General features: G+C 48.7%; 1 protein-coding gene across 22 annotated transcripts in view; it reads left to right on the top strand.

Moving 5' to 3' along the window:
- Lrrfip1 (LRR binding FLII interacting protein 1) overlaps positions 1–23,501 on the top strand; it is a 129,902-nt gene extending 106,401 nt beyond the window's left edge. For 8 of the 22 annotated variants that reach the window (XM_076865535.2, XM_076865533.2, XM_076865532.2 and 5 more), the window contains 7 exons: positions 1,443–1,514; positions 3,134–3,304; positions 4,952–5,044; positions 6,304–6,396; positions 7,427–7,519; positions 8,679–8,820; positions 10,872–13,896. In XM_076865535.2, coding sequence (XP_076721650.1) covers positions 1,443–1,514; positions 3,134–3,304; positions 4,952–5,044; positions 6,304–6,396; positions 7,427–7,519; positions 8,679–8,820; positions 10,872–12,562 — 2,355 coding nt within the window. In that variant the 3' untranslated portion in view covers positions 12,563–13,896. Of the gene's footprint in view, positions 1–1,442; positions 1,515–3,133; positions 3,305–4,951; positions 5,045–6,303; positions 6,397–7,426; positions 7,520–8,678; positions 8,821–10,871; positions 13,897–17,715; positions 17,766–19,381; positions 19,500–20,099; positions 20,180–21,114; positions 21,220–22,678 lie in introns of those variants that run through there. The other 14 variants (XM_076865547.2, XM_076865541.2, XM_076865542.2 and 11 more) reach the window with 7 other exon arrangements.
- Positions 23,502–27,833: the final 4,332 nt, after the last annotated feature.

Genomic DNA, 27,833 nt, shown 5'->3' with positions numbered 1-27,833 from the left:
AAAGGCAGCGCAGAAGGCGTCTCCTGACCCCATCTCACCCACCAGGGCGGACTGTGTGCCCACCCTCACGCCCTCGTTACCAGCCACGTGCTGTTGGTGGGGTTGTTCATCTCTGGGTTCTGCTACGTTTTTTGGAGTATTTGGACACTTGCTGGCTACTCACAGACCACACCAAACCTAGCACACAGCCTTGCCTCTGAATGTGTCCCCTCCATCTCTCTGGAACGCGCCCTGACGCTCTATTTATAATGTGCCCTCGCAGGCCTCACTGTATCTTAGTGACTTTTTTCCACTAGAAGGTGGATATGACATATCCCTGGCATCAAGGAGGGTGCCAGGCACTTGGTAGCATTCTCTGTGAGCAAAAGAGAAACAACCTAGTGGTATTTGTTCAAGTACCTAGGGCCATTGTGGCTGCAGGGGGCAGACCAGGTAAGCAAGCTTGGTGTCCTTCAGAGCACAGAACCAGGACACCGGAGCCAAGGCAGCTGGGCTTGGCTTCTCCTGTGGAAGAACTTTATAATAGTCAAAGCTGGTTAAAAGGAGGGCCTGCTCCCCTGGTGATGTCTGAGCAGCTGGATGTCGTTTGCCCAAGAGGACAGAGAAGGATTTAAGCATCCACTGGAGGCTGGACTGGGTTACCTTGAAATTACCTTCCAAAGTCTATGTATTATGAGTATCTGAAACCAGAACAGATTTTCTTTGGAGGGTAGGAGTCCTGGGATTGAACCCAGGGGCACTTTACCATTAAGGTATCTCTCCAACTCCCCCCCTTTTTTTTGAGACAGTTTCTTGCCAAGTTGCTGAGGCTAGCCTTGAACTTGTAATCCTTCTGCCTCAGCCTCCCAAGTCTCTGGGATCACAGGGACTGTAGCCTCTCAGCCCGTCTCTCTCTCCTGGAGGTAAAGCTCTGAGCAGTCCTGTTTTGTTTCAGCTCTTAGTTTGTGAGCACCGTTCATCCGTCCAGCAAGCTAGACTTGCTGAGAGTCTGGCTCATGCTGATGCTGTCCCAAGCCCCAGGATTTGGGGGGTGAACGAGACAGGCAGGCAGGCATGGAGCTCCATAAGAGCAAGTGTTGCCGACTCCTGCGCCTAGCACCTTGCTGTGTCCTGCACAGAACCAGGTCTCTCAGTGCCTGGATGGATTGCTGAGTAGGCGGCAGAGTGCTGGTGCTATTTCCAGAAGTTCCAGTTTTTAAAACTATAACATCATAAAAGGTACACCCAAATTTTATAAAATAGTGTAAAAATATGAGACATACCTAAATCTTAATCTTTATAAGATTGATGTTTATTTTATTTTCCCTTAACATTTCAAAGAGAAAATGTGCACTTAGACCACCGAATAGCAGACGCTGCTCAGGCGCCTGAGCTTAAGGTGTGTGTGATCTCTGCTGATTTTTCCCTTTGACGTCATTTGCCTACTGTGCCATTTCCCCCAGGAACTCAATGAGTTAAAGGACCAGATTCAGGATGTAGAAGGCAAATACATGCAAGGACTGAAAGAGATGAAGGTACCAGTTTACAGAAGGGTGGGCTCATGGTACTAATCCACCCTAACTTCAGAAAATCCCACAGAAGAAGTTCCAGGTGCACACCCAGTCTGAAGAGGCCCAGGCCGTGGATGAGCTTGGAGTGGCGGGCGTGCCTGCATGATGTGTCCCCTTCTCCCAAATGCAGCGTCTGAACCCAGTGTCAAAGGTGCAGCGCCCCAGTGGGAAGGCCACCCACACAGCCCAATGGTCTTGTACTCACCACCCTACCCCAGACTTGCACCCCGTCTCTCATTTCCCTCTGGTACAGCAGAGTGTGGGGAATGTCCTTGGTTCCCTTTGCTTTCTGAAAGCACAGGGAATGTGCTTCCCTTGATTTGCTTCTCAGAACATCTGGCGTCCACCAGCAGGGCCATCCTAACACGCATGCCTTTGAAGCATCCGCACTGTTTGCATGCCGTGTGGTCACAAGTGAAGCAGTAGCCAAATCTGTGTCTGAGTGTGTGCACGCTCCTTTCAGAACGTGGAGTTACTTCACTGTGCCCCAGGAGACTTGGTTGCCCTGTCCCTTGACAGTAGGTGAGAGGTTCCATAGAGGCGTCATCAAGGAGTGTGACAGGCAAACCCTCCGGGCAGCTCAGGGCAGTTAGGATGAAGCAAGGGCTGGTAAATCTGTTACTTCCTTTTTGGCTCTCAGAAAGTACCGAAAATTGTCTAAATTCAGTGTCAAAGGACACCCAACAAAGGAAGCAACACACGTCACATGACCAAGTCCTGGTTCTCTTTATTGCCACCTCTATTTCCTCCAAAGGGAGGAAATCAAGACTCTGGCTTTTGACTCAAGTAAAATGGGAGCGAGCGACGGGAACCACTGTTCCTGCCCACAGCGTTGCCCTGGTTTGACCTGCAGGGCTCCAGCAGCGCGGCCCTCACGCAGCTCCACACGGCACCCTCTGCTCCTGGCCATGTGTCCCCCACCTCTGTCTTTAGCCCTGCGCAGTTTGCACCTGGTGACTCCACCCTCTCTCTGGCAGCACCTTCCCATAGTCATGTGTTGGGACCTGCAGGTGCGGGGGGAGCTCCTCTTGCTGGCCTCTTTCCCTGGGCTGGGATGAACTGTGTCCTTCCAGGACTTTCCCAGTGAGACTTGTCTGCCTTGTTTCGTTTCCTGATGGGTCAAAATCTGAGTTACTGTCAATCGTTTCCTGGTGCGTGAGGCAGAACTGGGGTGACTGCATTGCTTGTGGTGGGGTTTAGTCTCCCCCAGCCACTGGCTCTTTCCCAAATTCCAGCCACATGTCTCCAGTGATGACTTTAGGAACCTGTTGAGCAGCCCTGACACCTTGGTGGGAAGACTGGCTGCTCCCCTGAGCGGCCCCTGGCTTGCACCCTGTGTTCCTCCTGCCCAAATGAGAAGAGAGTCAAAAACAAATCGTCTGCACAATGAGAACTTGGTCACCTTGAAAAGGGGGATTTCCGGGTGTGGAATTGCCATGTGCTTCTCACTGTGACACATTTTCCCTAAGAAATGACATCTACACTAAAGGCTGAGTTTTGGTGTTGCTTTTTTTTTTAAGGAATACCAAATTAATCTTTGTTTTGACTTTCTTATCACAAAAACTATGCTCCGGTTTCTGCAGGACTCACTAGCAGAAGTGGAAGAGAAATACAAGAAGGCGATGGTTTCCAATGCCCAGCTAGACAACGAGAAGACCAACTTCATGTATCAGGTGGACAACCTGAAGGACACGCTGCTGGAGCTAGAGGAGCAGCTGGCCGAGTCTCAGCGGCAGTACGAAGAGAAAAGCAAAGTAAGCTGTGGTGTGTACAGAGCACAGCGCTGGCCGGGGCTCGGGGGCTGTGAACGGGCTGCCAGGGGCCCTGGAAACTCCAACAGCTGAAGACATGCCATGCTCTTTGCCAAGTGCCTTGAAAGGTTGGCTGTCATTTCAACGCGTAAAGCAGAGGCAGTTTTACTAGAGAAGGTCGTTGTTTTGCGTGGAAGGTGCTATCTTAACCATGGATAAGCATGCTTGCAAAAGAACCAACAGGCTTGGAAAAGGCACAGTTAGATGATTCCATTTTCCTATTGGCATACATTTTCTGTTGCTTCTCAATACCATAGAGAAATAGTTAAAGGTATCAAAGGTGTTAAGAAAATCGTATTTATTTTTTGCTGATGGGGAGACTGGTTTCTCCATTTAAGAGTTAAATACCTTTATTTAAGCTCAGAGAAGAGTCTCATTTGCACTCACACTAAGAACCACTGGAATTGGTTTGCTGTTAACTTATGTTATTGGGATCAGCCTGTTAAAGTGAATGACAGTAGACCTACTGGGGTAGTGGAGCCCAGCCGTTCTTCAGGAGGAAGGAATACTTAGGTTCTGTTTGTTTCAATGGTACCAGGGTTGAACCCAGTGATGCTCTATCACTGAGCTACATCCCCAGACATTTTTATTTTTAATTTTTTGAGACAGGGTCTAGCTAAGTTGCCCAGGCTGACCTTGAACTTGGAATCCTCCTGAGTAGCTGGGATTATAAGTGTGCAACACCACACCCAGCCAGGAATACTTGTTTTTCATATTTGTAGGAATTAGCTGGTTTATCAAACCCTAGAATGTCATCCAGTTCTTTGGAGAGTATTCTGAGATGAGCAGAGAATTTAATATGTGAATGTCATCGTCATCTTTTAAACTGATTGTAGGGTCAGAATCCCAAGTATTAAAACCAAGGTCCCATCACCAACTCAAAGGCCTACTTCTTTGCCACAGGATCATGTTAGAAGCTAAAAGGAATTTTGCACACAGTTCCTGACAGCCGAGCTCTGAGAGTGTCTCATGAGGCCCGAGGACGTGGTAGGGGTGGACAGAGGCGTGCTGTGGGCCCCAGTGCTGGCAGGCACGGTAGAGCATTCAAACCCTAGACCTCCGTCCTTTAGGCCCCATGAAATGGACCGCAAACCCTCAAGCCTAACTCCAGAGAAGCTGGGTGGTGCTAAAATGTGCTCCCAAGATGGGGACAGGGGTTGCCAAAGTTGAACCCTTCCCAAACAGCCTGCACACGCAGATCCAGGGACATTAGTAGTGGCTGTGCCACCGTGTGGGCTGCAGAACAGAAAAGCCATGTGACCCGGTCCCTGGCCTGGGCCTCGTGCAGGGGCTGGACGTGGGGCAGGGTGCCCTGCAGGCGCTGTGCTTGCCCCCTCCGCCCTCTCCCGCCTTGTCTGAGGAGTGGCAGCTCTGGTGTGGAGTCGGCAAGGAGGCTGCTTGGATCCCCTATTTCCACAGCATCATTTTCTCCTGGCCCTGTGCAGGGCTCCTCATCCCAGCTCCACATGGCCCTGGGGCCCCAGAGAGGAACCAGGAAGCTGCGAAACTCCTCAGGTTGACTTTACAGTCTTCTGAGGGAAACGCGTGGGGACGTGCTAGGGTGACAGAACAGGCCTTTCCTCCCCGCAGGAGTTTGAGCGGGAAAAGCACGCCCACAGCGTACTGCAGTTCCAGTTTGCCGAGGTCAAGGAGGCGCTGAGGCAGAGGGAAGAAATGCTGGAGGTAGGTGGCAGTTTCCTTTCCTTTCCTTTTGGAGTTGGAACATTTGTTGGTTTTAGCTCAGACTGGCTCAGACTGGCTCAGACTGGCTCAGACTGGCTCAGACGGGCTTCCCTCAGGCCAGAGCTGGCCTCACTCTCTCACGGTTCTGGAAGTTCCAGATGAGGCCTCCCACTTGGCCTTCTTGCTGTGTTCTCACATGGCAGAGGACACTCATCCTGTAAGATCAGGGTCTCACCTGCCTGACCTCATTTAGCACCAGGGTGATATGCTAAAGGGAAGTGACTCTCATGGGTGAAGATTCTTATTCTCTTGGTGGTGGTGTGCTTATTTGGGACATGTGGCAGACAGAACAGTGCCCACCCCCACCCCTCCACCCCCGCCAAAGACGCCCACACCCTGATCCCTGGAGGCTGTAGGTGTGTTGCCTGACACAGCACAGCGACTGTGCAGAAATGACTAAGGTAAAGGCCTTGGGGTGTTAAACAGGGCCACTGCTGGGTCTGATAGGATCACAAGGGTCCTTGCAGGGAGAGGCCAAAGTAGGGGACGTCAGACCCAAGCAGGGAGTGGAGTGATGTGAGGAATAGCCAAGGCCAAGGAATGTCTAGAAGGGTTCTAGAAGGGGAAAAAGGCAAGACCATCTCCCCTGGAGCCCCCAGGAAGGAACACAGGCCTGCCCCTACCTTGATTTTAGCCCATAAGACTCACTTTGAACTTCCAGTCTCCAGAACTGTAAGAGAATAAATTGATATTGTTTTAAGCCATTTAGTTTGTGGTGATTTGTTACAGCAGCAAGAGGAAACTAATACAGTCATGTACCACGTGACATTTCAGTCAGCAGTGCACCACAGGTACAACCCTGGTCCCACAGTATCTCAGCTAGTGTCATTGTAGCCATCTTGCTCTGTGTCAGCCCACTTTGTGGTATTTGCACAGTGAAGATGTCATCTCACAATACCTTTCTCACACTGAATCCACGATGTCCAGCAAAGCACAACTATATGGGGTTGGGTTATAATTTTTAAGTTAATCAGCACTTTAACTGGTGACTTTGGGGTGAGAATTCACCATGGCAAGTTTTCTCCCTGTACTTCTTAGAGCTGAGAGTAAAGCAAGGGAAAACCCTCGGATACTGGTGAACTCAGGGCTGATGAGGTGAAACAGCCCCTTGTGGACTCAGCTCTCCAGGTATCCAGCATCGGGCCCTTCTTCCTGCTTGACCCTTTACCTGCTTTCTCTCCATCTGTTCCTTTCCTCAGGAAATCCGACAGCTACAGCAGAAGCAGGAGAGTTATATCAGGGAGATTTCTGATCTTCAGGAAACGATAGAGTGGAAAGACAAAAAGATAGGGGTAGGATTCTCAAGTTGGAAAATCTGTTGAATTGGGCAAGCGGCTTAGCAAACAGTTATTGTAGAATGTTTGGTTTGCAAAAGCTTGTGTGGGTGCATGCAACCCCCGTGTGACACAAAATCAGGAACAGAGTTCATGCACTAACTCAGCAAATTGGTAGTGACTAAGATTTGGAATGGCTGCTTTCCCTGGCTACATGGTGAGTGGCCCAGGACACAGTGAGGGAGGCCTCTGGGCACTGCCTGGAGGTCACACCTCTCAGAGGTCCCTGCTTGGCCTTGCCTGGGTTTTTTCTCAGAAGGGTTTAAGGAAACTATGGGTAGCAGGAGCTGCACCCCACATAGTTCTACATCGAAATCTCCCCAGGGTGGCCTCCTGAGACCCACTCCCTCTGCAAAGAGGCAGCCCACCCACGTTCAGCAGTGACAGATAGGAAGACAGGGACCCTACAGAGCCATAGTCACAAAGGGCTTCTAAAAATAGCCACTCACATGACTCAGCCCTGATAAAGGCCTATCGGTGTGTGACCATGTGTCTGCAGGTCCACTGTGTGAACTGCACCCTGGCTGCACTTTACACACCCAGCAGCACTTAGCTAGGAGTGCCTGTGCACAGATGCATGTGTTCAGACAGCTTTACTTTTATCGGGGACAACAAACACCCATAATCTATGTGTAAAAATGACGGAAGAGTTCCCATTTGGGGGCTTTTCAGCACTCCTCTTGGTTCTTTGTTAAGTGAACGCATTGCTCGTGGGGACTTCAACGCCGTGCGAGTGCAGGCCGAGCTAGCGCTCGGGGCCGTGAAGCCGCCTGTGGTTTCCACGAGCGAGCTCGTGAGGTTCCAGACGCTAGCACCCTGCACCCGGCCATCGCCCAGATGCTTGCTGCCTGTTCTGTCTGCTCCTTAAGCATCTGTCCATGTCTGGGCTGGTTAGTGTGTGGACAGTAGAGCCGCCTTCTCGCTGCTGCTCCTTGAGTAACCGCTCTTCTTGCCTGTCTTCTTTCTCTCTGCTCCGCTGCACACTCAGGCCTTAGAGAGGCAGAAAGAGTTCTTTGATTCCATAAGAAGCGAACGAGATGATCTTAGAGAAGAAATAGTCAAGCTGAAAGAGGAATTGAAGGTATGAAGTCAAAGTCCTGTTTAAAAATACCCCGGTGGCAACAGCCAATTCTGGGCTTCTGTGACTGTGTCAGCTGTGTCTATACTGTGACATTGGTGCACGCAAGGCGTAGTCTCACTGCCCTGAGGATTCACATGAAGTCAATGCAGATCGGGATCATTAGGTGCTCACAAGCACAAGTGATCTTGGAAGGAGCTCAGGTTTTCAGCTCTGGGCGGTTTTTTTGTTGTTTTTGTTACCTGAGTTTTCCTCATACTCATCAGTAAGCCTTCTAGAATATTCCTCCAGGTTGGAAGATGTACTTGTGTCCTTGGAACAAAGCCTCCCCTCATAGACTTCTCCTGATGAGCAGTGTCTGGGCTGAGTGGTGGGGTTAGGCCCATGCGTGAGACCCTGAGACCCTCCTGGTCCTGGGAGAAGGACAGCCCACATACTGGACACCGTGTCAAGGGACCCGCGGCTGCTGGCTTGAGACAGAGTAGAAGCCCAGTGGGCAGCATCTCGGGGGGGCTCTGGAGTGCTGCAGGAGGGAGTGTTGAACACTGCTCTTAAATTCCCTGGTCAAAGCCAGAGCAATGAACCAGCAGGGCACAGGCCTGGAGTCAGGTGGCCAATGATGCTCCTCAGAGGCTGTGCGCGCAGCATCGGGGAAGAGCTGTGAGGCAGGGGTGGCCGGCAAGTCAGGACCCCAGGGCTGCCAAGCGTCTCTCCGTGTCATGGACATGCTCATTCTTTTGAATACATGCAGCATTCCGGACCCCTTTTAATCCCCCCAACGTGAGTCTCATTCCTTCCAGAACACCTGAGCACGCCTTTCTCTCAGGGCTGTGTGGCTGAGGGGCACTTCCTAGCGACAGCTTGGTGTGCCACTTGTGGCAGCTCAGGGGCTCTTATGCCTGGTTTAAAGAATCCCTGTTGAAAGTATCTTGTCACCAGAAAATTAGGTCCTAGATAGGAGCCCAAAGGAGGCAGCATGTGGAGGAAGCCGCCGCAGACTTGTGTGTTGGTGGAGCACTCACAAGCGTGGTGCCCAGGCACCTCTGCGTCCCTCTGGAGTTTCCCTCTCCAGGAAAAATACTTTCCTTTTTTAAGATTATTAATAAAGAAAGTTTTAACCTGATATTTCTGAGTATTACAGTGAGCCTGTTTTTGTTCCCAGAAACATGGAATAATCCTAAATTCAGAAATAGCCAACAATGGAGAGACTTCAGATACACTAAACAATGTTGGGTACCAAGGCTCCACCAAGATCACTAAAGAGGAGTTAAATGCCCTCAAGTCGGCCGGGGATGGGACACTGGGTAAGTATGCGTTCCTGATCCCTTCATCTTTCAATCAGCATTGGCTCACATTCCATGCATTTTTAGAATTGAAGCAATCGTAACTGATCAATTAACAGTCACACAGCATGCCATTTGTTCTGTCACGTCATGGTAATTTCCTGCCAGTCAGTGTGAGGGCCCACATGCGTTGTCTGGCATGCACCTCCTCCAGCTTACCACAGTGGCTCAATCCACATACCTCTGCGTCTCAAAGCTGTGAGTGTAAGGAGGGGCCAGCACTGGGTGACCGTGCTCTCCTCACATCTGTGCCAAGTGTGGCTTCAACCTGCTTCGTTATGGAGCTATCAGATCAGAGTAGCCGAGGCTGCGAAGCAGGTTAGGTGGCCGCAGGGGCCTGCCACGCTGTCACAGCCTGTGCCCCGCTCAGCGTCCTGGGTGGGGGGCAGGCAGTCCTGGGTGGTGGGTGTGGCCAGGGTGTAGGAGGCCTTGGTTGAGCATGCTCCTTCAAATGCCATACCCTTGCTTCCGCCCGAGGATCAGCTGGTGGAGTCCAGTGGATCATGGGATATTTTATGTGATTTTTCAACGACCTGCAGCAACTCGCTCATATTCATCATACAGTCTGGCTTTGGAATAACCCCTCAGCCTGAAGCTGCACCCCCTAAAAAAGGCCTGGTCTGTCCCTGGTACCAGTTGCCTTCAAGTTTTTATCAGTGAGGCTGGAATAAGAGAGAGCCCATGATTTTTAATTGCAAATTAGAAGTTTTCAACTTACTTAGTTTTCTTTATGCAAATGTGGAAACCTGTAGGCTTTAGCTTCTCAGGACTCATCTCCCAGGGAAGTCCCTTTTTATCTTTACCACTCCTGAAGACACAGCACTTGGAACTGTGTAAAAGTTGTTGGGAAGAAAAGGTGAATTAATGAATTGCCATCATGCCTTTAGAAGGGGTGCTGAGCAGGTAGGGATTGACCATGCTGCTCTTGTCTGTTTTGCATACCTTTTATAACCACCATGAGCTGCTTAAATACCAGCTTTGTGATGGTCTTTAATGTTTTGGCTCACATATCCCGTCAGTAAAGGATTGTGGGAATTTATCGATACACATGTTATCTTTTAATGTACTTACGTGTACTATTTCATTGATATAGAAAGTACCTCATAAGACATAGAATAATAGAAATTTTTAAAAGGTAAAATAAAACTAAATCGTAGTGCTAGTATCTCCCCTATTTTCCTGGGGTCATGGCCCCAGTGTGGAGACCACTGGCTACAAGATTGTCAGGCTTTGGCTTCCAGTAACATGGTATCTAATAGGCTCAGGCTTGGTTTAGAGAATCTCAAGTATAACTGTTTGTTCCAAAGCAGTGTCAAGCTTCCTACTTGTAAACAGTGTCTTAATTAAGTGGTCCCCTGGCATCCAGCCTTGCCTCCTGCTGGGGTGCATAGGCTCCTGGGCTGAGCTGAGGACTCAGGACAGATGTGGACACTCTTTCAGGAAGACAATGCTGGGCAGTGGAGCATAGCTTTCTCTTTGCTTTATAGGAGCTATTTTAAAGGTATCCTCATTGAGATGGATCTTGAGTCTAAGCTTCTGAAACTGAACTGAACATTCTTTATAAACAACAATTTGAGAGCCACTTAGGGGCTCTGATCAGCAAAGCCACTTGATAACCGGAAAAGCACGAGGTGTCAGGATGTACATTTGGAAATGGGAATGGACTTGCAGTCCATTCTTAAACCCATCATTTTGGGTTGTTTGGCTCTCTGATCCAGAGCTGTTTCTTTGTGTTAAAACCTGGATTCACCTTGAAAAGCTCATGCACGGCGGCACCAGCACACTGTTGCCTTGGAGATGGTGGCCAGGCCTCACTGATCAGATTCTTGCTAATGCAGTTGCTGCTTTGCCACACTTAAATGGCAGAAGCCTCCATTTCATGTGATTCTTTGATGACTCACTCTCTCTAGGAACAGGGCTGGGTGGGAATTAGAACCTGTGTTTACTTTTTAATTTATGTTGAGTGGTCACCGCATCATGGGGTCCCTTCAATTCTCTCAATGGTCTTTTAGGAAGAGCCACAGAAGTGAAGGTGAAAAATGAAATTGTGGAGAATATGGGGAAAAGAGCAATCTTGCAGAATACTGAGCAAGAACAGCACAAAGAGGACACAGTAAAGGATTATGTATCACATCCTGGTGAAAATGTGGAGGAGCAGAAAACCTCTGGAGACAGTGCCCCGTCCCCAGGACCCAGAGCAAATGCTAACTGTGAGGAGCAGGTTCACAACCAAGTTCTAGAGAATACTGCTTTCCTTGAAAGTCCAGGGCAGGTTGAGTCAAGAGGGGTCATAGACGTGCCAGATGGTGAAACTGGGGCTTCCCTGGAGCAGCCTGGTTATTGGAAGGATTTAGACAAGGAAGCCCCAGAACTCACGAGTGGGCAGGACAGTTGCACTGCCTTGGATATCAAAAGCCAAAGTGAGCCATCTGTAGGAAGGCAGGAAAAAGAAAAGCAGGAGGATTGGAAAAGCGACTTGGAAGAGGTTAGCCCACAAACATGCCAGGAATCTGCTCCTGTGCCAATACGCGAAGTTGAAAGAATGAGCAGGACAGATGCTGGAGGGCCAAGTGGGGGTCACCTGGGGAGTATAATAGAGGCAGGGGGAGTGCCAGCTGGGGAGCAAGTGGGCACAGTGCCTGCAAGTCCCCTGAAGCATGGTGATGACCCAGTGACTCAAGGTGGACAGTGTGTGTTTAGCACCAGTGCAGGGCAGAGCTTAGAGAAGGAGCTCACCAACCAGGAGGCAACTGAGCTGAGAGAGGCCCCAGTTCATAGCACAGAAGCCGGTGGGAAGAACAGTGCAGACAAGGGTGGAGCTGCGGAGGTGAGGGATGAGGAGCCAGGCCACGCAGAACCCCAGCCCATCCCTGGTGCTCCAGCAGCCAAGGGCGGCCATCAGGAAGCAACAGGCTCAGGTAGGGCAGATGCTGAAGGTGAGCTGCTTGATGCAAAGGAACCAGAGGAAGAGAAGAGTGACCAGCAGGCGGAGGCATCAGAGTCACCCCAGAAGAAGAATAAGAACAAGAAGAAGAAAAACAAGAAGAAAAGATCACCAGCAGCTGCAGAATCCCTTGAGGGTGTTAAGAAAGAACTGAGCTATCAGGACGCAGAGGTAGGCGAGATTAAGGAAGAAGAGCAGGTGCAGTTTTCTGACAAGAAACCAGTAGTGGAATCACAAAATGAGGTGACCCAAAATCCAGAGCAGAAAATTGTGGCAGGAAGCAGGGAGCATGTTGATTGTCCAGGGAATCGTGAAACGGAGTTGAATGGAAAGCTTCAACAAGAGGACGGTGATGTGAAGACCAGGGCAGGGGGAGTGTCTCACGGAGGCACGGTTGAGCCGTCAGGTGCTAGCGCTAGTGATAGAGCATTAGATGAAGATGGTGATGCCAAAGCAGCCAGCAGCGCCCAGAGCAGTCCTCTAGAACCAGAGAAGGAAGAAGGGGACAGCAGCTCCCTGCTGGAAAACAGCCCCTCAAAGGACACTGGTGATGCCCCTCGGGCAGAAAGTGCCAAGAGGCGGGATCCGTCCCAACACCCAGGTCAGGTGGCTGACAAAGCCCAGGACAGCCTCGATCAAGAAAGCAGTGAGTTGTCGGCAGCAGCAGGGGAGACGGGGGACTCCAGTTCAGAGGGTGGAAGAGAAGCAGGAGAAGGAAGCGAGAGGGGCAAGAGCAAAGAAGACTGTACCATGTCCTAGGGCAGGCAGGCCGCAGACGGGCAGACGGCGGGCGCCAGATAAGGTTGCAGAGAAGGCCCGACCCACTCCGCACAGCAAGTCCAGGCGTCAGAGACGCTCTCCTCGGTCTCACTGGCAACAGTGCAGAACGTCCTACTTGATCTAGATGTACTGTGTGACAGTTGCTCACTTACTACATTAGCTACATGGTTACCTACAGGTTCCTGTTTAATCATTGAGGTTGTCACCCATATTAGGAAGAAAGACATTTGTTTTCAGAATAAGTTCTGATGGAGAGCTTTCCAGTAGCAGCAAACAGTAAGGTATACCTGTACTCTTTTTATATTCTAGCCTGAAGTAAAACTACTTCGCTAGACCCCAGGCCATTATGCATGTAGATGTTGACCAAATATGTCAACATCCAATGAAATGACCAAATAGCACTCTTAGATTTCTGCATCATGAATATTGTGCATATTTAAACTAATATGTCTCATTCAAGTCTGTGTACTTCCATATTTGATTTTAACATGTACATTATAACCTGCATAGTATTTTATTTAACTGAAATAAATGTCCAAATGGCATGTAGGTCACTGAGTGATAAGATAAGCACCTTAGGCCAATAATTGATCATTTTAGGGATAACAAGTAAATATCTGAAAGCACTAGGGAGGTCTTTTTGTTCTTTACCTCATGTATTTAATTTCATGCCAATACCCTTGGATCTCATTGTCCAGATGACCAAGTTTATTTTGTAGATTTTGACTTCACTTCATGCTTATGAAGTATCAGATTCATTGTATATGAAGATTATTTTAAAAATATTTTTATCAAGAAATATGTTGAAATTGCATTTCCTACTGTGGTATTTAGACAAGGGCAGTCTTTTAAAATTTTTTAACTTAAAATTACTTCTCTTTCTGTTTGAATGTCTTAGTCATTATTCAAAAGAGCAACACAAAACATTACTTGTTCTAGTGCAAACTACTCATTAGATTAAACTAGGATATTTTAAAAAGTTGAATCACTTTTGGTATTTTGGTATAAATATTTTTATTTGTTATTCTCAGTATATTTTTACTGGAATTTTTTGTTTTGATCTGCCTGGAAAATTATATTTTTTCTATATAAAAAATTTTTAAATAATCATAAATTAAGTAAAAAGTAATGGTAAAGTATAAAATCACAAGGGAATGTATATTATGAATGCTATTGACACTTTATAAGATTATTGGAATTTGTATTAACTGTTACAAGATATAATTGAGTACAGAAAGACCAAAACCTCAGTAAATTTGGAGGCGAACCTAAGTGTTACATAACTAAAATAAAAGCATTTTATAATTTAACAAGGCTGTGGTTTAGTCTGTGGGCTCCTTGACCTCTGACGCTGGCTGCTGTTTCACACAGTGGCCCTGCTCCTGGCTGCTGACCCCACAGAGCTCTGAGCCTCTGTTCCTCACCGCCTGGCAGTAGTAGGTATGTGCCTTCCCTGGGGCCATCCTGGCACTGGTAGAGGGCCATGCTTGGAGAGGTGAGAAGATGGTCCCTCGTGTTGTTTCCTGTGCTCTCTGGACCCCCCCCAGGTGGGCCCCAGCTGGAGGGTCTCCGTTTAAGCATGCCAACATAGAGTAGTTGGGGAGAATGATCAAAGTGGCCAGTAAACTTTGATTGGTGCTGCTCAAATGCCTGGAAGAAGAGGACAGTGGGTATGTTGAATCCTCTCCTCTCATGCCATGAACGCAGGAAAGTGGGGGACTCGCTGGAGGCTCCAGCCAAGGGCTCTGCAGGATGCAAGGGGCCCTGGTCCATGTCACTGCAGCCAAGCCGCTCATGTGCTGGAGCTGGAGCATGTGTGGGAAGGCAGCTCTCGTTTCGACTTTCAGAGGCCCCCCACAACCAGACACTAGAGTAACACCCCCTGGTCTTCTTGAGCTCCGTCCTTTTCTCCCAAGTTCTCCAGCTGCACGTTACATCAAGCACACCACAGGTCCTTGAGCTCAGCTGTCCAGCCTCTGTCATTCACCCGCTCATTTGTTCATTGACAAGCACACTGGTCACTGAATAGCTGAAGGCACTGGCCAGTGGACAGGCACAGGCTCAGCTGTCTAGTGGGGTGCCGAAGCTGACAATCAGCAGCAGACAATCAAGGGAGGAGCGTGCGGCAGCAGAGTCATGTCTTGGTCCTTCCAGTGCCTTTATGGCAGACATCAGCTTCTGTGCCCTGTGCATGTGACAGCACCACAGCCCAGCCCAGCCCCTGCTTGTCCTAGGGAGGGCCCTTCAGCCCCCAAGAAGTGATTAACTTAGGCATATTCAGTGTCAAGGCAATTTAGAAAGATTCCAGCAATAAAAGGTTCAAACTCAAGAGAATTGCAAAGTTCTCGCTCAGCCAGAGGAATTTAGGCTGGAACAGAATAGAGAAAAGTGTTCATTCAACAAGATGTCAAAAATCTTGGTTGTGTTTCAGCCCCAAATCAGAAAATACCTATTATATTAAAATGTAAGTCTTCCTTCAAAATTATAGTTATGAGCCTATATAGAAAATAAGAAAGAACAGATTTGGGGCTTTAATTTTGTTATGCAAAGGTTAGAAAGCAGTAGCATTTTTTAAATCATTTTTAAGAATGAACTGTACTGCACTGACTACTTTCTATGATGTTTAGTACCTCTGATTAAAAGAACACCCAATGAACACCTAATGAAACTAACATTCCACTATCTCCAGAACCCTGGAAGGCTACTCCTGGGGTTCAGAGGGCTTGGGGTCCCTCTGGTCTGGTCCCTTCCAAGGAGACCCCATGGTGCAGCATGCCACCATGGCCACTGAGCCAAGGGAACCAATAGGAAGATTCCTTCCAAATGCCCAGACCCCTAATCGAAGGGGAGGGAAGCACAGGTGTGTGTCAGGTTCAGAATACGTGCTTGTCCTGCCATGATCGGATCTGTGCCGGCTGTCACGTGCTGTTCATTGAATTGTGCTGCCCCTGGATGGAGAACTAACAACACACAGGCCAAAGGAATGACTGAGGATCCCAGTACTTGTTTGCCTACCCAGGGAGTTTCTAGAAGTCTTTCCCTCTTTGTTCCCCATTCATGGATCTCTAAAATGTCTACCATAAAGTTTGCTGGAGCCATTAATATATTATTAATGTGTAAAAAACATTTCTTTTTTTTTTAAACAGATTTCTTGAAAATGCAATTCTTTAGCAATATCATTAAAATGCCTTTACTAGTCTTCTGATTTTAGCTTCCCAGTATAGAAGGAAGCCCTAAAATCAGGACTTGACCTTTTTCTGTGCTTCATTTCTAAACACTGCAGGGGCTGGCTGAGTAGTCTCCACCTGCTTGTGCAGGAGTATTTCTGACCAGCAAGGCTACTTGCTGCATAAATACAGGGTAATCCTGGGTTTTTAGTATTCTGGTTAGGTGTTAACGGTAAGTTTACCACTGATGTGCCATTTCACCAAGCAAGTTACAGTTGTTGATTTTTAAAGCTTTGAAAAGTGGTACTTTTATTTTGTCTATATCAAGTTATTTTGCTTTTTTCCATTTTCTGAAAGCTGTTTAGTTTCATTTTGTTCTCCTATTCTGCTTTAAAATTTCTCTTCCTAAAGTTCTGCCTGTTTTTTAATAGTCTCACTACAGGACTAAAAGTCAGATCACCTGTATTTTTTTCTTTCACTAAGATTACATTTTAAAATTTATTTCCTACTACCTGTCTAAAATTTTAAAGTCTTCTTGGAGACTTCTTAGACTCAAATAATAAAAGATAGTAAAATTATACAATGGATATATGAGCTTCAGGATCATTTTCAGATGTATTCAGTGTTTTGTATAAAGGAGTAAAAAATACGTAGGATAAGATGAAAAGTGATATTGGATAAAACAACAAAGTTTATGATCATGAAAAAATTAATTTCTGTGTTGGATGCATTTATGAAAGGGAAGAAATGAAGTAACTGTAAGACACCATTAGCCTTTAAAATGCATTTCCTGAAAGGGTCCTGAATTTATCTTCTGCTTAAAAATTTCTCCTCTTTTGTTACATAGTGCCTTTCAAAATAGGGTTTTTGGAAAACAAATTAGAGAAAACCTGTAAATTGGATTAGAATGTGGCCAGATAGTTTTTTAAATGAAAACAAAGACACATTTTATGTGGGTTATTTTCTTCTCACACGGCAAATGAAAATTAATATTTTACTCGATGGAGAATTTAGAGCTAAGCAATGTGGGGCAGGGTCCCCTTGGAATCGGAGCTCAGGCAGGGGTGCGCATCCCTCCCAGAGATGCGAGACTAGCACTGGAAGTGCTGGAGCACCCCGAGGCCGGGCTACTAGGCCTGGGACAGGGACCACCGCCCTGGGCCTCCCCCTTCTCTAAAGAGGGGAGTGATGGCCCACCCCCCGGGCTCTTGGGCTGATAACAAGCCGATGCACGGAAGCTGCTAGAAGAGGGCCTGCCTTTGTTGCAGAGTGTGTGCGGGTGCATCCCTGTCAGCATCAGTTCTCCAGATTTTGCCTTTAAGCAGATGTGAACACTCCCAGGTCTTGGTCCCGCTGAACCTGAACGCTGTAGTACCCTCCTGCACAGAGGTGTTGGGGCTACAGACACATTTTGTACACATCCTTATGTGCCTGGCGGGGGTGTGTAAAAACACCAGCCATCCCTACGCTTGCCTTCAAAGAGTCCCTGGGTTAGGGCATGTTGTCAGCGTGCCTGGATTTGTAAACAGAGTCAAAACTGTCACTGGTGAGTCTACAAGAGAAACAAGATAGGTACACCCCAGCTGTCAGCTCAGGGCAGGGAGGAAGGCTGCAGTGGTGCTCCTGTGTCGTGATTCGGGGTGCGTGTTGCCCCTGGCAACCTGAAGCGTGAAGCCTGTGAGCTCTTGTGTTGCAGTGTGGTTTGCCTGGCGTTCTTGCATGCTAACCTAAGTAGAAGACTAGCCTCTTTGCATGAGCCGGATGCTGCTCCCAGAAGTGAGTCGGGAGGTGGCGCCTCCCCTGGCTGAGTACCTCCCGTCCTGCCTGGCCTCATCCACCGTGGTACGTGTGTAACTCTGCCTTCATCATTCATCTCACTAACCCCAACCAGCATCCCCTGGCGAGCCACCGCTGGAGGGTGCCGCGTGCCATTCACCCGAACCTGTGTCTCTCTCCTCTCTTCAGATATTAGGTTGAAAAAGCTCATTGATGAACGGGAATGCCTGCTGGAACAGGTAATGATCTTTTGATTACTTTAGCAGGGCACGTGAAACCACAAGCCTTCCCGTCCTGACATCTTGTGCGCTCAGAAAACCCCTAAATACATCATGCCTGAAAAGAATCATAAGCCAAACCTTAGCTTGATTTTGTCCAAACAGAATATCATACGTCATGCGAGTGTTAGGGAGGTCTCAGAGACCTGAGGCCACTGTACTGAGCTGGGTACGTTCTAGTGGATTGCTGCTTGAATTGCACATTAGTGTGGAAGGCCCAGGTTAAGTGCTGAGACCAGGCCTTGGTCACTGCCAGCACCTCTCCTCTCACTGGTGCTTGTCACCACCCATCAGCCTTGTGCCCAGTGATCAGTCCCTTCCGGCAGGCGTTTCTTTGAATGGTTGATCAGCATTGTTAACTGTGATTTATCTTCATTCTCTCTCTGACCTCAAGAAATCCTGGATACTGTCCTTGCCGTGTTCAGGACGGTTACTAAATTATTCCACAACACCTTCTAAGGAAACTCAGTTCCTCTAATTTTCCTTCAGAAGCTACTAACCAAATGCATTTGCCTTACTTTTTACAATTCTGTTGAATACTCTTTCAAGACTGGATAAAGCATCTGTGGTGGCAGGAGTCTCGGGGATCCTGGGTTCTTTTAGAAACACCATCTTGTCTGGGGGGTGGCTCAGTGGCAGGCCATGGCCTGTCATGTTCGAGGTCCTGGGATCCATCCCTAGCACCACAAAAAAATAAAACAATGTGAACTTTTAACACGTATCCACTGTCATTCTGCACCGTGTCCTTGAACCAGCAGGCACCGTGGTCTGTGTTTGGTCAGAGGTGCAGGGAGATGGCTACCCAGAGGATGCCACAGAGGTCAGAAGTGAGCCAGAAAGCAGGGCAAGGCTCGCCACTGGGCACCTGCGCGTCTGGCACTCCTCTCCAGCTGCCAGTCCCACCTCCTGTTTCTCCCTGCCCAGGAGAGCAGGGCTGTGCAGACACCGACTCCCTGAAGGCTGGCAAACACCTCTGCACAACCTGCAGCATGACTGGGTCCTTGGCACAGCTTGGGGGGATTTAGTTCGTGCACTGCTAGGCCTGGAGACACCAAGTGGCCCTGTCTGGCTTCTTGTGAATAAAGCAAAGGTCAATGGCACACTAACTCGCTATCCGTTGGCTGGTTCTTTGGGTGGCTTTATGTACAGCCTCCTCCTGAGTCCCCAGAGAATTTCACCTTCAGAACGACTTTGCATCCAAGTCACAAAACAATTCGTGCCTGGTATTGTAAAGAAAGTTCCTTTGCCATTCGTTGTATGTCTAGTATTTTCTGAGAGGAGCACCTATTGGAGAAGGTTTTTATTTACTTACTGGAGTTGGTCTTGATTAAAGGGAGAGTCCCTCTGGCTGGTGTAGTGCAGGGTGGATTGTCAACTTTGGCCCTTGACCTCTCCTGTTCAGTCATGTCATCCCTGTCTCCTGGGCACAGGGCACTCAGCTTCAGGCCGTGGCCTGCTGTGCTTCTGGGGGCTGGTGTTCACTTGATATTTGCTTCCCTTCCCATGGGGCACAAACTCAGCTTTTCGGTTTCCTTTGGAACAGAGAAATTAACATATGTTACTGGTGGGTGTTTCAGATTAAGAAACTCAAAGGGCAGCTGGAGGGGAGACAGAAGAATGGCAAGCTAGACAGTCTGCGCCCTGAAGATGCTGCCTTGGAGAACGGGACAGACACGCACGTCGTGGATCTACAGAGTAAATGTCAATTCTAACGTGTGCTGTCCTTAAGCCCTCACGGCACAGAAAGCCCAGGAGCCCTCACATCCCCCACCCAGAGGCCCTGGATACAGAGGCACAAAGGCACTTCTTTGTGGGCAGAGCAAGGACATTGCTTTCCAGGCCTGTGGCGTAGAGCAGGCGTCCCCAGAGGTGCAAGTGTGCACTGAGGGGAGCCACGAGTGCTCTGCTGGGCACTGCAGTCTTAATCTGCTGATTGCAGGAAAGACCGGGAGGCGCTTTTTACGTCAGTAACTAGAAACAGGTTTAAAGGAGACCAAACACGCCCATCCCTCCTCCCCGTCCCAACTCCATCCTGGGTCTGTCGTCTTGGCTCAGGGGTGGCGCTCGCCTGGGCTCTCCTGCCCTTCCCAAGCAGGGGGCACAGAAGCGCTTTCCCAGCCTGGGTTCACACCACGCCTTCTCCGATCCTGGCTTCAGTGCATTGTGGAGCCACAGACCAGCACTTAGAAAGCTGCACGATGATTATGAAGTAAAGACTTGGTTCCCAGGAACTCCTGTTTTAACATTTTCAAAGCCCAAGAGCTTAACAATTTTTCCTTTTCTTTCAACCTTTAGGGGATGCCAACAGACAGATCAGCGACCTCAAATTTAAACTTGCAAAATCTGAGCAAGAGATAACTGCATTAGAACAAAATGTATGTGAGCACCTCTTAAGCAGTCATGGGCAGTCAAACGGATGATTAACTGAAGTTTTGTTGGCTACAAATAGCACCTGAAGGGCTGGGGACAAAATAGCAGAGATTTTTAGAACCAAAAATGGTCCTGATATGGGCAAATGAAGGCAGCAAGTCTCTCAAGGTGTTTCTTGGAGAAAGAGCAAGTGCAAGGAGAGATGACTATTAGGGTTAGGCTGTTCTATCAATCCTTTAGAAATACTGGTCAGTTGTAGAAGATAGCCAATGTGGCTTGGGAATTTTTTAAAACTTTGCTCCTTTAAAAGTAATTTAGCTATTGAACACACTTCATGCTGTCACTCTGCCTTTCTCTGCTAGCCAGGGCAGTTCTCCCTGGTATCTAACTTGGGGTATTCCCACCTCCAGATGCTGGTCCCAAGGACAATCTGTGTCCTATCCAAGAAAGAGGTCAAAACAGGCACTTTCCCCCTCCGCCGTGAGCACACCCCAGGGTGGGTTTTTGTTTTTTGTGTGCCACTTAATGAAGCATGCTGGCAGGCATTCACCACCTTTGCCACCCAAAGGCGCCTGCACTCCTGCTCTGCCTTTCCCACCTCCCACCTGCCACCCCTGGGAGAGGTCAGCCTGGAGCCAGGTGCTGGCAGGACCTTTGCTCTTCCTCAGCCTACAGCTCTCCAGCAGGACAGACGCCAGGGCAGCGGCACCAGGCCTGAGGATTGCCTGTGACCGCCGAACAGCAAGTGCCACTGTTTGCCCAGACGCCTTGCTTGGCCAGACGCTGAGTCCTCTCCCACGGGCTGTGTCACTGTGACTCGCAGGGTGTATTCTCTGTTTCATTAAGTCAGTCAGTCCCTATGTTCTTGAGAAGAATAAAGCAATTAGAAGAAGAAAACGGACCTGTTGACTTATACAGATGGCTTTTCCCTGCCTTTCAGGTAATAAGGTTAGAGAGCCAAGTGTCACGTTATAAATCAGCTGCTGAAAATGCAGAAAAAATAGAAGATGAACTTAAGGCAGAAAAACGGAAACTCCAAAGAGAGGTAAATTTTCTAGACTGTCTTAGGGAAAGAGTGGTGTGGCCGTCCCTCTGGCTGGGCCGTAGGGGGAGGATTTACTTGGGTTAAATCTGCCACGAGGCTGTGCACGGCCAGCTGTCCCCAGCCATACCAAGTGCTATCGTCCTAACAAAGGCGATGGCAGGGCAGCCAGTCAGGAGCCTGACTGTCCAACCAGCCAGTGAGCATCTACCACAGGACCATCCATAAATGTCGAGGTGATTAGTGAGATGAAGGAGCAGCCAGGCTACTTATGACTACATACTTGGTCACATGGAGCAAGCCTGGACGTGGGCAGCGGCCAGCACTGTCTGAAGTGCCCCCGAGAGGCTGAATTGTGCACAGGCCATCTGCTGTGCTGCCAGGCTTTCTTTAAAACCTCGTGTATTTAGGCTGGGGCTAGGGCTCAGTGGTGGAGCACTCGCCTGGCACGTGTGAAGCACTGGGTTCGATCCTCAGCACCACATAGAAATAAAATACTGTGTGTCCACCTAAAGCTAAAAAATAAATATTAAAAAAGAACTACCCATATCTTACCTTCCTGAAGACACTTTGCAAAGCTGTTCACCCAGCCCATGTTCACAGCACCTGGTGAGCGTGGGTCTGTACATTGGGGCACAGCACTGTTGTAAATTGTATCTCGTCCCTTTAAACGTCCCAAGCACAACTTGCTGTTTTCCTCTTTGATCTGACACTGCTCAGTCTCTGGGCATCTCTGCTGGCATTTGTTGCTTCTACACTCACCTCAGGTGGCCTTGCCCTTCCCGTGTGGTGGTTCATGAAGCTATGCTTGATTTTAATTGGCAGGAACGCCCCAGGCCTGACTAGGGGAAACTTCCCACCAGCAGCGTTCCCTTCTGCCCCTGCTGGTGACATGGGTGGGGGAGGTTCACCTGTCCCAGGGCCCCACCACCCTACTGATGGGTTCTGGGTAGAAGCAGAGCCGCAGATGCTCCCACATCTCCATGCCCCTGTGACCGTGCAGCTCCCTCCCTGGGGCATCTGCTGGTCTTTCTGCTCAGCCGAGGTTCTGAGCCACAACCAGCCTCTTGCCTTCCTGCTTTGGTCTCTGGCCACGGAGACCTTGCTCCTGATTGCCCCAAGCCATGGGGGCCTCCTCCCCTGAGGCCTGGGCTTGCTCTGGTTTGTATTTTTTTGCCTTGTCAGTGTAGAAGATAGCCAATGTGGTGTGAGAGTGTCAGGGTCCCCAGTGTGCCCTGTCTGGGGTCTAGTCTCAGAGGAGGAGGTTTCCTGGTTACTCGTGATGCCAGAACCGTGGCCTGGGACCACCTTCTAAATTAAGAAGCACACAGACACATGGGCGTTTTAGGATTTCAGTCAGTACTTGTAGTTCTCCATGGGACTGGAATTCTGGCCACAGGGGACCCGCCTTGTTGGGAGGAAACAGGTTCCTCGGAGCTCACTGCCTCTCCCCTGCTTTCAGCTTCGCTCTGCCTTAGATAAAACGGAAGAGCTTGAGGTGAGCAACGGCCACTTGGTGAAGCGCCTGGAAAAGATGAAAGCCAACAGGAGCGCACTCTTGTCCCAGCAGTGAGCACCAGCTCTGAGCGCCAGCCGCTGGCTGGCAACCGAGAGCGTGGCGACGTGGGCTTTTCTCTGTGCCGCCTGGAAGTGCTGCTTCTTCCCCTGCCTCTGACAGAAGGAGCCCCAGTGGCCACCAGATGCCTCTGTCTACAGGCACCTGCCCCAAGCTGGGCCACCAGGTGGAAACTTCAGGTCTCTTCTAAGCACACTGGGCCTCTCGGGAGCTGTGGGTCTGATGCACACCAGCCTCAGTGCCACTCCAGAGGTGATCAAAGTCAGGCTGGAGGTGGGACTTGAGTTTTCTTTTCATGTGGTCTTTCTGAATGAAGGTTAAGGGGACGTTACAGTGTTGGGACTTCCTTCCGCAGCAGAACCTACAATTGGAGCGACTTCAGTAGTGTCTCTTAGTCTACGCTTTTCATACTCAAAACACTGTGGAACCACAAGCCATTACCAAGCATAACTCTGGCTGGAGACAAGGGCATGGTCTAGACATAAGTGACCTTAAGAAGACTCTTCACAGCATCAGGTGAAGCTTTGCTAATGGATTTTTGCTTCAGTTCAGTCATGAGAATACTTTTTTCCAGGGTAATTAGGCAATAGCTTCACTGAAAATGACAGCTTTTCATTTGCATTATTTAATCCTTATATTTGAAATTGAAGTTGTTCACTTCTTTTTAAGAATGTGCTGTTGGAAAAATAAAAATTTAAATGTTAAAATACTTGAACTATGTGGTTCTTATTTTTCCCACTGGGAAAGAAGTTCCTTAACTGATCTTTGTTATTCTGTGTATTTATGGTCATTTTTTTAATCTTTTTTTTTTTAAAGAGAGAGTGGGGGAGAGAGAGAGAGAGAGAATTTTTTTTTTTAATATTTATTTATTAGTTCACCGGCGGACACAACATCTTTGTCTGTATGTGGTGCTAAGGATCGAACCCGGGCCGCACGCACACCAGGCGAGCGTGCTACCGCTTGAGCCACATCCCCAGCCCAATTTTTTTAATCTTTATAAGCATAGCAAATCAACTCTTTTTCTTATTTTAAAAAAATGGATATATTCATACCATCAGTGCACCTGGGATAAAAATGAAATGGGAGCAGTAGGAAGCCAGAGTAAAGACAGCTACAACATCGTCAAGGGCAAAAGCAGAGCAGCTCAGCTGCTGGCTGATTTTTAATTACTCTTCGTACACGTTGTATTTCCCGTGTGACTGGTTAAAGAGACCAGCTTTTTATGATATTGTCAAGTGCAGACCAAGGCAGTATCGTTCCAAACCATGCCTAGCATCAACACTTGAAGGAAGCTGGAGTGAGGGTGTGAGTTGGAGGTGTGTGAGGGACACAGCCAGGGCAGTGCCGGACCTCACCTGGGCCTATCCTCCAGGACTGATGGGTGAGGATATACAGGCTACATTTCACTGTACGCCAGCTCCTAATCACTCATGAGCTACACACCTGTCCCAGCCCTGTACTGGCGGCCACACTTCCCTGATGCCTCTGCCTGTCCACTCCCTGGGGCATGACTGTGTACGTCCAGCTCCCTGCCTTCTCCTTACTGGCTTCTTGCTCAGCCAGAGCAGTCCTGACCACCCTTTCTGGATGGCTCCTATGTGAGTGCTCAGCAGGAGCCATGGTCCTGAGTGGAGTTACACCAAGGTGGCTGGGTCTGGCTCCTCTCAAAACTGCACCCCCGCCCCAGGTGGCATAGCAACAGGAGCACCACAGACCTGGAGAGAGGGTGGAGCTAGAAGCATGTGAAGCCTTGCAGCCACGGTGACCACATCCCAGAGGTTCCTACGCTGCACATGGGGTGGGAAGCAACAGCAGTGGGGAGTTTCTTTAGGTCTGTGTTCATGCCACCCGGGCTTCTGGGCACCACCACCACCAGGGGCCTGTGGGCACCCACCAAGCTCCACCTCTGAAGACAGCACCCTGTCTAACAGGCTCTGAATAAATCACATCCCTGGGCCCGGGGACTGAGTTCTCCCCACATGAGCTCCTCTCCTCTCCCCAGCCACCAGCTTGGTGGCCCCAGGGAAAGCCCAGCTCTACTTTGCCACACTGGCTGCTCAAATTTTCTTAGCCAGTCTCAGCCAGGATGGAGTTTTAGAGGGACTAAGAGTGGTAGTTCTTTTCCACCATCATTTTGCCATGTGTAGCTTTTAGGTGATGTGATTTAATGTTTCCATATCAAGAATATCAAATGCATTCTCTTAAAAATCTAGATCTAATTTTTTTCAGATACCTCTTCTCATGAACAATTTGGGCAACCTTGAAGTAATATAAAAGAGAAGCTCTCTGGTTTTTATTATACCAAATTTTAAAAATAATAAGGCAGAAAAATTGCCCTGAATACCAAGAGTTAGCACAGCTGAGATTTAGGAAAGTAAAACGTGGGAGAATAAACAGTGAATTCACTAATATTGCAGCAGTAAGGGCACGTTTGCAAAAAGAGAGGTGGGAATATCTGATTCAGATCAGCTAGTCTTATCTCAAAGAGAGACTCCCAGCAGCAAGGACAGGACCATTGAGTCAGGAAAATGCAATTGCCGGCATGGTTCTGTGTATTTATGTGTGTGTGTGTGATCATTTTACACTAAACATCATCTAGTTGTATGGGTGTGTATTTCCATGATTTTACTAAGAATGATTGCACACAGTGGCCCACACCTGTAATCCCAGTGGTCTGGAAGGCTGAGGCAGGAGGATCTTGAGTTCAAAGCCAGCCTCAGCTGTGGGGAGCCGCTCTGAATGACCACGCCTTCCAGTCGTGAAGCTGGAAGTCGCTACGTTTCATGTTGACTTGGGCGTTGTCCAGCTCAGACACTAAGGCAGGTCTTCAGGTGTAGGTGTCACCCCTGGAGTTGAGTTTCACTCACTTGTCCCTTGTATATGTCTCTCTCTCTCTCTCTCTCTCTCTCTCTCTCTCTCTCTCTCTCCAGCCTCTCGTGACTTTCTCTTGCTCTCCCTTTTGGGCAGCCTGAGGCCGAGAGCGGAGAAGTCATCCTGAAGCTTGTGTAAAGGTAAAGAGTGTCTGTGTTTTATTTGGTGTCCCTGCAAATTCACACGAGCGATCTTCTCGTGGATTCACTGTGTGTTATTTATTGCTCTGTGACAAACCAACCCCAAACTTTACAGCTTAAAACAACATGTATTTATTATCTCAGGAGATTTCTGTGGGTCAGAAATCTGGGAGTGATGTAGTTGAGTAGTCTAGCTCAGGGTCTCTCAGCAAAACAGTCAAGCAGGCAGATTCATCAGGAGGTCCACCTGGGTCTGAAGACTCTATTCCGAGCTCATTCATGTGATGGTTACTGAGCCTCACTTCCCTGTTGACCACTGGCTGGAGGCCTTGGTTAATCAGCACATGGACCTCTCCAGTGTTGCTCAGGACCTGGCAGCGTGGTCCCTCCAGGGGAGGGATCTGGAAGAGACAGAGACAAGCTGGAAGCAATGTTTCAAGGTGGAAAGGAAGGAAATTATCTCTGTTTCTTGGAAGGAAGAGTATCAAAGAATTGGGGATTTTTTTTTTTTATTGGTACTGAAGATTGAACCCAGGGTGTTTTAACACTGAGCTACACTCCAGCCCTTTTTATTTTTTGATTTTGAGACAGAGTCTTTTAAATTACAGGGGCTGGCCTTGAACTGATCCTCCTGCCTCAGTCTCTTGAGTTGCTGGTATTACAGGCCTGTGCCACTGCCCCCAACAGAGATGCCATTTTCAAATCTTGGACCTGGTCTTGCCTGAGGCGGGTGGTAACTGACTAGAGGCACAGGAGGAGACTAGAATATTTCAGCAGGGTTATGGAGAGAACAAGGGGCCAGCAAAGGGTGTCAAGGAGGATCAGCAAAATTTCTCACTAAGAAAAAGGCAACAGAATATAAGCATAGGAAACCCATCAACTTACAAAGCCAAGAACTCCTTGCTTCCCTCCCACCAGGGCCCCCACCAACTCCTTTTTCCCAAACCCCCCTTAATACAAACACCATCAGCCACGCCACCCCCTCATCTGAGCCTTGGTGTTACTTGGACCCTTTCCTGCCCTTCCTGCCCCTTAGCACTACCAGTTCCATTTTGGACAGACCTCACAAGCCAACAGTTTCTCCATCCATACCACCCCCCCTCCTCTGGACCAGGCCTGGCATCTTCTTCCCACTCCCAGCCCACTTTACTGAACCTCTTTACAAGTCTGATTATGTCACTGCCTCCCCTACATTTGTAGTTGTGTTTGATTTTTGCAATAACCCATTGTGGGTCCTCTTACTGCCTCCATTTAAAAAGGAAACTGAGGTGTACACCACTTGTGACTGAGGTGAAGAATGCTTGAGGACAAGAGTTCAAGGCCAGCCTGGAAACACAGTGGGACACTGTCCCAAAAAAATAAACAAATAAAAAAACAAAACCCAGAAGAACAGAAAATATACTGCTAAATGGAGGGTCCTAGAGTATTGCAATTCTGGCTACTGCTGGTAACCATTCCACTCCACTGAGAGGCCACCAGGGGCCCAGCACTTAGAAGAGTTCTGGTGTGGCAGGAGCTGCCCTGCATGAACACAACTTTTGTAAGGGTCAGGCGAGCGTCGGAGGAAGAGACCACCAAGAGACCATCTCATGCAATGGCAAAGGGTTTATTGGTCAGCATGCTGAGGCTCAGAACTCACTTGAACAGAGCCAAGAGAGAGAGAGAGAGCCCTGAGCCCAGCTTATGCAGAGCTTATATACTTCTCTTGGAGAGGGCAGGGAGAGAAGTTACATTTTGCAGTTTGGCAGTTGGGGACAACACATTCTGGGAACAAGATTAGCAAGCAGTTTGGCAGTTAGGGACAGCACATTCTGGGAACAAGATTAGCAAGCAGTTTCTTAAGATTTCAACAGTGTTTTGTTGAGCATACAGAAAAATGGAGTGACAAGTACCTGTTTTATTAACCTTTCACTTTAAGTCCTGACGCAGGAAGCTCTGGCCAATTACTACTTTTTGTCGTGACTTGGGCATTGGCCCAGCTCAGATAGCAAGGGGTGGCTCCAGGTGCAGGTGTTACCCACAGGGGGCGA

This window comes from Callospermophilus lateralis, chromosome 9, assembly GCF_048772815.1.
Source record: "Callospermophilus lateralis isolate mCalLat2 chromosome 9, mCalLat2.hap1, whole genome shotgun sequence".
Classification (NCBI taxonomy): Eukaryota; Metazoa; Chordata; class Mammalia; order Rodentia; family Sciuridae; genus Callospermophilus; species Callospermophilus lateralis.
This window is presented reverse-complemented; position numbering and strand designations above follow the sequence as displayed.